General features: G+C 44.7%; 1 protein-coding gene across 2 annotated transcripts in view; it reads left to right on the top strand.

Moving 5' to 3' along the window:
• Positions 1 to 13196, top strand: part of TMTC1 (transmembrane O-mannosyltransferase targeting cadherins 1) — a 297501-nt gene that overhangs the window by 199673 nt on the left and 84632 nt on the right. For both annotated transcript variants that reach the window (XM_066258034.1, XM_066258033.1), the window contains one exon: positions 1593 to 1760. In XM_066258034.1, the coding sequence (XP_066114131.1) occupies positions 1593 to 1760 (168 nt within the window). The remainder of the gene's footprint in view (positions 1 to 1592; positions 1761 to 13196) is intronic.

Raw genomic sequence — 13196 nt, 5'->3', positions numbered from 1 at the left:
TGGTAAGCAGCCTTATGAACCTGAGACATGATGGCGGCCAGTTTTGACATCTGCATGGTTGGATGTACAAAACCGGGAGATTTTTAGAAAATCTTAATACCTCCAAGGCCACAGATGGGGAGTTGTGGAAGTGGAAAGAGGGTTTTTGGTTTTTTTATTTCTTTGCACTAGTGACTCTGTTCTGGCATTTGCAAATCTCTACAAGGTGCTCGTGGCAATTAAATTCAGTGATTGGAATGGGAGAGCAGGGCATGGGCCTCCTTGGCTCAAGCCATCATCCCCCTGTGGTGAGTGTGGGAAGTGATTCCCGTGGGCCAAACAGTAAACCCTAAAACTTTAAGGATCTGGACCAATCAACTTCTGGAACTTGAAGTATGGAGTTGAAGCCTTAACTTGAATTGATTCCCAGAGTCTCCAAGTCCTTGACACCGAAGCACAGACATTTAGAAAGGCAAACAAAAGGAAAGGGAAAAAGTGTTCCTTTTAAGGAGGTATGTTAGAAATAAGAGTATTCAGGTATTTCCTATTACAAAATCAACCTCCTTCATGAGACTGGAGTTCTTTGAGGGCAAGGCCTCTGTTTTGTTCATAATTCTATTTTTAGAGTTTGGCATATTGCCAATCACAACAGAGAGCAAATGAATGAAGAATTGAACAAGTAAGCAGACTCTGTCAGTTTGGGCTTCTTTATAACATTAGTAGTCTGACTAATGTAGGATTTCTTTACATAAGCTTGCTTCATTCTTAAATATTCTGTAATAATTTGTAGTTATCATCTTTGGAATGAAGTGGGTTTTGACTAAAATGCACACAACAGTAATGGACACAACTAAATGTTTATGTTTCTCTGAGGCCAGTCGGCAGCCAAGAAGCATCCCTGTGGGTGTGTAATGATGTTAGGAACCACGTTCTGTTCACCAAGCCAAAGGCATTTAGAGACATAATTTCCATATGCCAAATTTCTGCTCTGATAACATACGGGATTCTTCCTGTTTGTTTGGAAAGCTGAGCCAGCGCCAGCTAGGGAATTACTTTATCAATACAGCTTGTCTGTGATAAGCTCCCAGCTACAAGGCTCAGGAGTTGGCCTGTGGATAGATTTCCTTCAGCTTAAGGACTTGACTGACACGTCCCTGGTGACAGAGACCAATGGCCTTTGGTGGCCAGTGTCCTTCCCAGGACCTGAGAGGGAGTTCTCAGGGACTGTCTCCTACAAAGCTGTGATATGACTTGCTGTAGCAGAGTCTGCATTTGGACACATGGTGTCAGTAACAGGAGGGATCGGGGTCCAAGAGTCCATTCAGGACTCAAGAACATACTCAAGGGACTTCTCCTGATGCCTGAGCTGAAGAGATCCAAGGCAGTTTGAACCAACAAGGCGAACCTGTTCTCCACGTTAATGCCAGAGCGCTAGCCGGTGTGCTGGCGTAGCTGAGAACTAGCATGTGGACGTTGTGTAAGACGGGGAAGTGTATAGTTGTCTTTCTATCACAGGGCAAGCTTTATTTGAAAGTGAGTTTTATGAGATAAAATGCTCAGGGGACAACGTAGTAACCCCCGGAGTAATCCCGCTTCCCCACCCTGTCTTCCAGCATGGGCTACTGCATCCTCTTTGTGCACGGACTGAGCAAGCTCTGCAGCTGGCTGCACCGATGTGGTGCCACCACCCTGACTGTGTCCACTGTGCTGCTGCTGTTGCTCTTCTCTTGGAAAACTGTAAAGCAGAATGAAGTCTGGCTGTCAAGAGAGTCCCTCTTCAGGTATGATTAGGCGGATCAAAGTGACCTCTTTCTAACAATATGTGTTACTCCAGGAAAAAAAATTTCAGTCAAGTTTTAAATGGAATATGTCATTTTATTTTGTTTTAACTTTGATTTTAAAAGAATGATATTATATAAAGTTTTACAGGAGCTTCTGCTAAGTGAATGTATGAAAATAAGGCTTATGGGGAGGTGTTGGGTCTTGATGACGAGCGGGGCTGTAAAATCAGCTTTAAGCATAAGGAAATAGTAGTCTGATTTCACTGTTCAGACAAGTGAATGGGAAATGTAAGCACATAGCAAGAGGGAAAGGAAATACAAGATATTTTTCTTTAAGTATTCCCATACTATTAAGTTGTAATCTGTGGTCTAGTTGCTTTATTTTAAATGTTAACTGTGAATGAGGAAATTAATAGACTTTTTTTTTTGTCCCGGTAAGTTTTTATGTGGTATGGCAGCTGTTTCTGAATATAACAAAGTCAGCTTCTAACCCTGAGCTTGTCATGAAGTATAAACATTCTTTGGGACAGTAGCTCACCATCCTGTGCTCCTGGGGCTTAGTCTGTCTCCCGAATGCCACAGGGCTGGCGACCTTCACCCGTGCTCCGCTGTCACTGCCACCCTTGGCGTGCAAACAGTATTTCCCCAGTCTCCCAGGGATCCCCGGCCTGTGCCGCTCTCTGTCCTGACTTAGGACCCAATTGGTCAGGTCAGTCAACACAGTTTTTACGTGGTTCCCTGCTCAGGTGGTACCCACAACTTATTCTTCTAAGGAAAACACTGAAACCAAATTGGGGTCACTTGGGGAAAAGGGGTAGTAAATATTGGGTGAGTATAGGAAAGAGCACAGAGCTGATTGGCTAGTCGGGCGAAGGAGCTGGCACACAGCAGGCAGGAAACAGGCCTCTGGATGGTCTGTCTTGAGCACTTGTGCCCTCTCATGGGAATGAGTGGGGGCACTGTTGGTCAAATAAGTTTGTAAATATGATGTATATGTTTGCTCGCTTATATTTTGTATTGGATGTGGGGGACAGGCTGTAAGCAGGCAAGATCATTATAGCCTAAGGCTTAGTTTTAAAACTAAGCTTTTCCCCACAACCTTGACTATTGCATGATAGGGGGTGGTGCACTCTCATGAGGAATACCATCATGCTTCAGATAAGTGACTTTGTATCAGAGACTTCCTTCTTTATATATTGGATTAAAGGTTTTGATTTCTACACTACAAAATGGAGCAGACCGGGAGCTTGCTCTCTCTTGGTTTCTGAGATTAGCATTAGAGGGGAGAGCAGAGAAAGGCCAAGTGGAGGAGAGGAGAAGCAGCCAAGAGTGCTGAAGGAGAAGCCAGTTTGTGCAGAGAGAAGGAGATGGGGAACAGAGGTAAATAAGACTGGTGAGCTAGAAACCTTTGATTCTAGGAAACTCAGATAAATTGGTGGCTTTGGGAGCCCTGAATGGAAAGGGAAGTGTTTTCCCACTGTATGTATTTCTTGCCCGCTAGGATTAAAGCTGGCCCACGAGTTCTTGGCTCCATTGTTTCATTACCGTCTGTCCGAATCAAATGTGAACCTGCACGGGCCAGGCGTCTGTGCTGGTGGCCATAGCTACTGGCTTTGCTACTGGCTTTACAGACACTTACACCAGTTTTGTTTCTTTTCCTTTTCTTTCTTTTTTTGTTTTTGTTTTTTTTTGTTGTTGTTTTTTATTTCCATATCAATATCCTGGGGAAATAAAGTGCTCCAGCTGAGCTTCAGCTTCAGTCATGCATCTGCCCCTTGTCCCCACAAGGGCACGGAGGTGACTGATGTGGCCCAAAAAGCTACTCTGGCGTCCAAGGGGCAAGTCAGTGCAGGCAGAGTGCCTTGGGGTCCGCTGAGGCTGCACACAGGGAGACAAGGGCATTCCCACAGGAAACCCGAGTGCTGTAGGAGAGGCCTAGGCTCCGGGCTGCCGAAAACGAGTGAATGGATAAATAATTAAGTAAATGAATGAACCAACAAATAAGTCAAATTTTCACTGCACTCTTCATGTATTTGAAAATAATATATCTGATTCTACTATTGGGCAATTGAACTTTTTAATAGAAAAAAAATTAGTCTGGCATGCACCTCTTATTAGTTTATTTAGGATTACTATATCATTGTTATCATCATTATTTCAGTGGATACCCTAGGGGCCTGCTGCTGTGTAAGGTGTTTTGTGTGGATTTCTTTTTTTTTTTTTAATAATTTTATGTTTCACTTTTAGGCTTCAAAACCTTTCAGCCTCTGTCCTGCCCCTGCCCCTTCAGTGCGGTTCTCACACGTCACAGTAGACGAGTTTCCTCAGGGCCGAGGTCGTTCGGTAAACACAAGGGCACTGCAGTTCAGGAACATGACTTCCTCCTCGTCTCTGGAGGCGTAGTGCCTTTTCTTTTTTTTTTTTTTTTTTTTTAAATTCTTTTTTTATTTTATTTATTCATTTTGGAGAGGAGAGGGAGAGAGAGAGAGAAGGAGAAGAGAGAGACAGGGGGGAGGAGCTGGAAGCATCAACTCCCATATGTGCCTTGACCAGGCAAGCCCAGGGTTTCGAACCGGCGACCTCAGCATTTCCAGGTCGACGCTTTATCCACTGCGCCACCACAGGTCAGGCTAGTAGTGCCTTTTCTGTTGCTTTCAGTAGTGAGTGCTTTAATGAGGAACTCGACAACGGTCCTGCCCTGTGTCATGTCCTTTCCTTGACTAAAGGTACTGACAGCGGTTGTGTCTTCTAATGACTTCTACTGTTTGATCAGAGCAACTTTGGGCATGGATTTTGGTAGGCGGCAGTTTATTCCTGAAATGACAAGTTAGTGTTCAAACCTTCTACGGTTGATGCCAGCAATTTTAAAAACAAAGAAAAACAGTAAGCTCACTGACCTTTCTATCCAGAAGCTTCTGTTCTTTTAATGTGGAATTGTATAGTAAGTGAGCAGCTGATTACGAAAACACAGCCGTTCTTCCCATGTGCTTGAGGAGACTCTGCCCCGAGAGGCCTTGGGCCAGCAGAAGGCACTTTGTGTCATGTGCAAGTCAAAGCTGTAGACGGTTTTTAGAAAATGTTGCTGGATATAATTCATCTATGTCCCCAAGAAAACTTTAAGACTCTGAGACTTTAAGAGGATTCTTTTTCCTTCAAGGCCAAATGTTTGTACATATTTATCTGTGTTGAGTAATGTTCAAATAAATTAAACAAATATTTACCAACATTCTGTGGAGCAAAATAGGGTTAGCGGTTGGGGGTGGGGGGCCTGGGTAGGTTTCCTGGCACCCCTCCAGGACCCCCACGGAATAACTGTCATCTTGGGCAAGTTGCTTAACTCCATGCTGTAGTTTATTCATGTTAAACTTTCGAATAATGCTAGTGTTTATCTCCTGGATGGAGTGTAGAGAAAAAAAGAAAAAGGATGTGAAAGATGCAAAAGACAGTGTGCAGCATATGCTAAATACTATGCCAAGTTGTCAGATTTTTAAAATCCACTGTGTTGTATGATGGGAGTGCAGAAGAGGTTGATTGCAGAGGAGCTGGAAGACTGCATGGAAGTCAGACATGTGAACACATTTTGATACAATGTAGTAAGTAGCAAACAGAAGTACATGCAAGACACTATACCTGCAGGCAGGTGACTAAGACCAATTCAGGCCTTCACGGACTGGTCTCCTGTAGGCCTGAGCTGAGTGTGGAAGGATGAGAAAACCCCAAACTAGCCATAATGACCAAAAAAACTGAGCTGGCTGAATTCAGTAAGAAAAAGTTGCAATTGTTCTACATAAGCTAATGTCCTAGGTGGCAAAGGCCCTGTATCCGGTTCCTCCTCTGTCCCAAACAATAACCCATTGGCCATTGTTAGGACACATGGTCTTATCGAGGCCTCGCTAATTATATGGGGTCAGAAAACCCAAATTTCAGTCAAGTTCTGTCCTTCCTAACTGAGACCTTCTCTCATAGAAAAGATCCCACTGTGTGTTGTAGTTTTAGGAGTGACAGATATAGGGTTGCCTCGTGGCTTTGTACTTCTATTGACAACAAAACTTTACACACAGCCTGACCAGGCGGTGGTGCAGTGGATGGAGCATCGGACTGGGATGCAGAGGACCCAGGTTTGAGACCCCGAGGTCACCAGCTTGAGCGTGGGCTCATCTGGTTTGAGCAAAAGCTCACCAGCTTGGACCCAAGGTTGCTGGCTCGAGCAAGGGGTTACTCAGTCTGCTGAAGGCCTGTGGTCAAGGCTCATATGAAAAAGCAATCAATGAACTAAGGTGTTGTAATGCATAACAAAAATCTAATGATTGATGCTTCTTATCTCTCCATTCCTGTCTCTCTGTCCCTATCTCTCTGTCTCTGTCTCTGTAAAAAAACAACAAAAATTTTACACGCAAAAGTGGGTGGTAAGTATAAAAAGGTTGACTACCCCTGGTTTAAATGATCCACAAGCCATCACTTAAGAATTTATGGTCTAGGCCCTGGCCGGTTGGCTCAGCGGTAGAGCGTCGGCCTAGCGTGCGAAGGACCGGGGTTTGATTCCCGGCCAGGGCACATAGGAGAAGCACCCATTTGCTTCTCCACCCCTCCGCTGCACTTTCCTCTCTGTCTCTCTCTTCCCCTCCCGTAGCCAAGGCTCCATTGGAGCAAAGATGGCCCGGGCGCTGGGCATGGCTCTGTGGCCTCTGCCTCAGGCGCTAGAGTGGCTCTGGTCGCAATATGGCGACACCCAGGATGGGCAGAGCATCGCCCCCTGGGGGGCAGAGCACTGCCCCTGGTGGGCGTGCCAGGTGGATCCTGGTCGGGCGCATGCGGGAGTCTGTCTGACTGTCTCTCCCTGTTTCCAGCTTCAGAAAAATGAAAAAAAAAAAAGAATTTATGGTCTAGCCTGAACAGGCAGTGGTACAGTGGTTAGAATGTCGGCCTGGGATGCTGAGGACCCAGGTTCGAAACCTCGAAGTTGCCAGCTTGAGTGTGGCCTCATCTGACTTAAGTGTGCACTCACCAGCCTGAGTATAGGGTCACTAGCTTGAGCGTGGGATCATAGACACAACCCCGTGGTCACTGGCTTGAACCCAAAGGTTGCTGACTTGAAGCCCGAGGTCGCTGGCTTAAGTAACTTAAGTTCAAGGTCACTGGCTTAAGCAAGGGGTCACTTGCTCTGCCGGAGCCCTAACACCCCCCCATCCCAGTCAAGACACATATGAGAAAGCAATCAATGAACAACTAAGGTGCTGCAGCAAAGAATTGATGCTTCTCATCTGTCTCCTCTTCCTGTCTATCTGTCTCTCTCTCTCACTAAGGAAAAAAAAAGAAAGAATTTATGGTCTAGAATCTAGATCATCCTCCCCTCTGTAGGAAACACATTTCTCTTTCTTCCCCTCTGAATTAGTGAGCCAGAGAGATCAGCATACTTTCCAGGATGGATAGGATAAACCAGGAATTGGAAAATTCTTTTGCAAAGGGCCAGATAGTAAATATTTTAGGCTTTGTGGCCCATGTATTCTCTTTTGTAACTACTCCACTTTGCTACTGTTGTCTCCTGAAAGAGATAAGAAGGACATTAGGTAAACATGTTGATACATCTGTGGCCCACAGGGCCATAATTTGCTTACCAATAAAATGTTGTGGTAGTGAACCTTTTTTTAAAAAAGATGTTTATTGATTTTAAAGAGGAAAAGAAGAGAGAGAGGTAGAGGAGATTGGAGAACGAAAGTATCAAATCAGAGTTGCTTCACATTAGTTGTTCATTGCTCTAAGCCCAGGGTTTCAAACCAGTGACCTCAGTGTTCCAGGTTGGCACTGTATCCACTGCACCATCACAGGCTAGATGTGATGGTGAAATTCTAAGGTTACTAGTATCTTCTGGTACCATTTTCATTGAGCATCAAATATTGATCAACTTTAGGAACTATTCTAACCATATATTGGCCTTAGTTGAAATCTCTGCTCAACTACTTACTAGGTCTATGACCTTAGAAAAAGCTTTAATCTCTCTGAGCTTGAACTTGCTCATCTATAATATGGGATGTTGGTCAAATAAGTTTCTAAATATGATATATAGGTTTGCTCACTTATAGTTTGCATTGGGTGTGGGGGACAGGCTGTAAGCAGGCAGAGTTGTTATACCCTAAGGCTTAGTTTTAAGATTAAGCCTTTCCAACCCCAAGTGACTTTGTATCAGAGACTTCCTTGTTTGTATATTGGATTAAAGGTTTTGATTTCTACACTTATAAAATGGGGCAGACCGGGAGCTTGCTCTCTCTCTCGGTTCCTGAGATTAGCATTAGAGGAGAGAGCAGAGAAAGAAGAGCAGAGAAAGTCCACGTGGAGGAGAGGAGAAGCAGCCACGATGGCAGAGTGCTGAAGGAGAAGCCAGTTTGTGCAGAGAGAAGGAGATGGGGAACAGAGGTGAATAAGGCTGGTGAGGTAGAAAGCTTTGATTCTAGGAAACTTGGATAAATCAGTGGCTTTGGGAGCCCTGAATGGAAAGGGAAGTATTTTCCCACTGTGTGTATTTCTTGCCTGCCAGGTGCAAGGTAGGATAAAGATAATGGCCCACAAGTTCTTGGCTCTGTTGTTTCATTACCGTCTGTCCAAATCAAATGCAATCCTGCATGGGCCAGACGGCTGTGATGGTGTCCATGGCTACTGGCTTTACATGGGAGATGCAGTACATTCATACTACACATCTGATAGGTTACTGAATGATAAAATGAGATTGTTGGTCAAATAAGTTTTTAAATATGACATATGTTTGCTCGCTTTTGGTGTGGGAGACAGGCTATAAACTGGCAAAGTTGTTATAATCTAAGGCTTAGTTTTAAGACTAAGCCTTTCCCACCCTAAAGTAGTACTCTCTCATGAGGAATCCCATTATGTCTCAGAATAGTGACTTTGTATCAGAGACTTCCTTGTTTGTATATTGGATTAAAGGTTTTGATTTCTACAGTATAAAGTAGGGCAGACCCGGAGCTGGCTCTCTCTCGGTTCCTGAGATTAGCATTAGAGAGCAGAGAGCAGATAAAGGCCACCTGGAGGAGAGGAGAAGCAGCCACGATGGTGGAGTGCTGAAGGAGAAAACAGTTTGTGCAGAGAGAAGGAGATGGGGAACAGAGGTGAATAAGGCTAGTGAGCTAGAAACCTTTGATTATAGGAAACTCAGATAAGTCAGTAGCTTTGTGAGCACTGAATGAGTGGGTTTTGGAGCCCACTATGTGCATTTCTTGCCTGCCGAGTGCAAGCTAGGATTAAAGATGATGGCCCACCAGTTCTTGGCTCCGTTGTTTCATTACTGTCTGTCCGAATCTAATGTGAACCTGCATGGGCCAGTCGGCTGTGATGGTGGCCGTGGCTACCAGTTTTACAGAGATAATCCATGGAGGTGGGTGCTTAACCCAGTGCTTGATTCGCAGTAAGCATTACTGCCATCCTAAGTGTGACATTGTGAAGCCTCAGGTTATAGCAGGGTCAGAGTCGAGGAGAATTAATATTTCTTCTTACTTATCTTTCCTGTCAACCTTTGGCTGAACACCACTGATGTTTTTAAAAAAATGTTTGTTATCTAATCAGGAACTTGGGGATGGTTCTCCTTACCTATTGTCCAGTGGTGCCAACAAAACAGATTGATGTTCTGCAAACTTTGAGATATACCTACAGAAGTGGCTTTCTTTTTTTTTATTTTTCAAGTGTGCAGGGGTGGGAGGGAGAATTACAGAGTGCATGAATTAAGATCCTGAGTTGAAAAGGAGATTTTTTTTATAATCATTGTTGTAATTATTAATAAGGTTTGGAATCCAGCCATATCATTTCTGAGTGGAGTAAACATGGGTAAAGCTGCATGCTTCTAATAAAACAGCTGTGAGTACTACATCATAGCACCCAGAACAGAGCTGAGAATTCTGGCTCTGGGGGAAGAGCAACCTGGCCAGTTAGAACAACATGGAAAGTTTTGCCTTTGGCCAGCTATTTATTTGCCTTTTTTTTTTTTTAATAAAATGTTCATTGTAAAATAAGAGGCTGGAAAAACACAGCAGAAAAAAAAACCCACAGAGAGAACATAAAGGTCAAAAACAACAATAGGAGAAGCAGCATGTCCTCAGGCTTTCAGTGACTCCACCCACATCTGCTTGCCTGTTAGGAATATTATTACTTCCTCCTGCCGGCACTGGACACTGCCCTGACCTTGGCAATTGTCCATTCCTCCCTGAAACGTAAATTAGATCAACCAGATAATCACACAGAGGGAAAGATCAATCTCAATAAATAGGCCAGTTATCTTCATGCTGAAGCCAAAGTTATCTTTAAAACTGACCTGTTGCCATGTATATTTTAGGTCTGGATAATATCTATATATCTCAGAAATTTTCCTGGGAAAAAACTTGGATTTTTTAAGCCATTACTATCACACAGACCCAGTTCCTGCCTCTGTGACTAATTTCACTTTGGGTGATGTCCATTTTAAATATTATATTTAAATCCTAGCTCTGTGTGTCAGCTGGCGGATCACCATCGGGGTATTAAAGGAAACTGGTTTCCGTGGAGCACCCAAATGTCAGCCTTCGTACATCTTTCCACTGAGAGGAAAGGTCCAGTCCCAGCTGCTAACGTTTAAAGAGCTTTACCTGGGGAACAAAATGGGGGAACCCTGAAGTTCAGAATCCAGATTTTCACTTCATCTGCCTTTGAGGTGCAGTGCTCTCCTCAGCTTCAGCTGTACCCATTGTTCCTGAGTGCAAACCTCTCTGGTTCAGCTTTTCTAGAGGTAAACTCCTGCCTTCTGCTAGGATAGGGAAAGAACAGTTGAAAAAGTCACTGGATAGGTGTTGGGCAGATAAAATGTATTATGCTCACTTTGTTAAAGAGGCCGTTGCCCAGGTGATATTAATGTGTGTTGGGGGCAGGCAAGATCATTGTAGCCTGGGGCTTGGTTTTGGGATTAAGCCTTTCCCACCCTTTTTGATGTAGGGCGGTACAATCCTATCATGCCTCAGAGAAGTGACTTTGTATTAGAGACTTCCCTATTTTGTATATTGGATTAGAGGTTGTGAAGCTACAATATAAAATGGGGGCAGAACAGAGTTTGTGCTCTTGGTTCCTGGGATGATTAGCATGAGAGAGCAGAGGGAGCAGAGCAGAGAGCAGAAAGAGGCCATGTGGCCAGGAGAAGCAGCCAAGATGGCGGAGTGCTGAGTGAGATGCCAGTTTGTGTCGAGTTTGTAGCTGGGATAAGGAAGGAGATGGGGAACTGAGGAGAATAAGGCTGGTGAGCTAGAAACCTTTGATTCTAGGAAACTCGGATGAGTCAGTGGCTTTGTGAGCACTGAATGTGAGTGGGTTTTGGAGCCCAGTGTGTGTTTTTACTTGCCTGCCGGGTGCAAGCTAGAATTAAAGAAAATGGCCCACCAGTTTTTGGCTCCATTGTTTCTTTACCGACTGTCTGAATCCAATGCGAACCTGCAGTGGCCAGGCTGCTTTGATGGTGGCCCTGGCTGCTGGCATTACAATAGGATAGGGAAGAGGATCAGGACTCTTAACTGCTCCTGATGCAAATTTAGGGTCCGTCTGCTTTCAGCCTCACCCTGCTCCCCCCCCTCCCCCCAAATCCTAACTACCCGCAGTACTTTTGAAATCTCTGAAGTGAAAGAGGAGAAGAAACCAGAAGAATGCAGAGGAAAGAGGGGCCTGCAATGTCTGGGGTCTTACACTCTAGCCTGTGATCTCAGTGTTCTTGACTGAGGGAACAAGGGAAGACAGAACTGTTTGAAAAATAACAAACCATGGTGTGGACCTTGCTGGTTTTCAGTTGCTTGAAATGAACTGCAGCTCCAGTAAGAAGAATGAGTGGTAGGATTATCAAGGACAGACCCTCCGGCTACCTCTCCCCTTTCCCTCCCTAAGACAGGAAAGTCAAGTAGGCCTGCTGTAAGGCCAGAAGCCAAGGCCAGGGCCACTATCACAGCCACCGCCTGGCCCATGCAGGTTCGGACAGTCGGTAAAGAAACCATGGAGCCAAAAACTGGTGGGCCATAGTCTTTAATCTAGCTTGCACCCGGCGGGCAAGTAAAAATACACACTGGGCTCCAAAACCCAGTCACATTCAGTGCTCACAAAGCTACTGACTTATCCGAGTTTCCTAGAATCAAAGGTTTCTAGCTCACTAGCCTTATTCTCCTCAGTTCCCCATCTCCTTCCTTATCCCAGATACAAACTCTGTACAAACTGGCATCTCACTCAGCACTCCGCCATCTTGGCTGCTTTTCCTGGCCTTCTCCACGTGGCCTCCTCCCGCTGCTGGCTCTATTCTCTCTGCTCTCTAATGCTAACCTCAGGAACCAAGAGCCCCAAACTCCCGCTCCGTTCCCATTTTATAGTGTAGAAATCCAAACCCTTAATTCAATATACATAATAGGGAAGTCTCTAATACAGAGTCACTTCTCTGAGGCATGATAGGATTGTACCACCCCACACCAAAAAGGGTGGGACAGGCTTAATCCCAAAACCAAGCCTCAGGCTACAACAATTCTCAACACACATTAATATCACCTGGGCAACGGCCTCCCCATGGGCAGCGTAATCTTTGACAAAGTGAGCATAATACATTTTATCTGCCCAACACCTGCAAACAAATAAGTCATAGAAATCAGGCATTTGTCAAGTGAAAGCTAAAGCTCTAAAGGTATATAAGATGTAAGAAATCTAGCTTCGGGAAGCATGTGTTTTGGTTGCCTCTGTTGGGGACACGCTGCTCCACCAGCTGAATAAATCCTACTTCCTTCATCAAGTTGTCTGGCCGTTTTTGTCCTCCTTTGATTCCTGCAATAGAAGCAGCCATAAATAAGGTTGGAGTCAGCTGCTTTTTGATGATCTGTTGCTCTTGGCTTGGTCTCTAGCTTCCCACACTCCCTGGAACTTCTCTCCCTGGAAGGTTCTTCAGGCATCTGACCAGTGGACTGTAAGAGAGGCGATCTTTGCTGGTCATAGGGGCTATTGTGACAAAAGTCCAACAGAGGTTATAGTGCCCTAACATATTCCCTCAACAAGTTTTAACACTTTGTATGAAATTTCCCTAATAAGCTTATGTTGGGCAGATAAAATATATTATGCTCACTTTGTTAAAGATGGCACTGGCCACGTGGAAGCCTGTCACCCAGGTGCTTGCCTGGGATGGTGTGATTATGTTAATATGTGTTGGAGGAGGGCTTTCACACTGTATAGCCAGTAGTCACGGCCACCATCACAGTCTCCTGGCCAATGCATGTTCGCATTTGATTCAGACAGTCAGTAATGAAACAACGGAGCCAAGGACTGGTGGGCCATCATCTTTATCCTACCCAGTGGGCAAGTAAAAACACACACTGGGCTCCAAAACCCACTCATTTAGTGCTCACAAAGCTACTGACTTATCCGAGTTTTCCCAGGATCAGAAGTTTCTAG

Source organism: Saccopteryx bilineata, chromosome 2, assembly GCF_036850765.1.
Source record: "Saccopteryx bilineata isolate mSacBil1 chromosome 2, mSacBil1_pri_phased_curated, whole genome shotgun sequence".
Classification (NCBI taxonomy): Eukaryota; Metazoa; Chordata; class Mammalia; order Chiroptera; family Emballonuridae; genus Saccopteryx; species Saccopteryx bilineata.
Note: the sequence above shows the minus strand (reverse complement) of the source record. Positions and strands in the feature narration are given on the sequence as shown.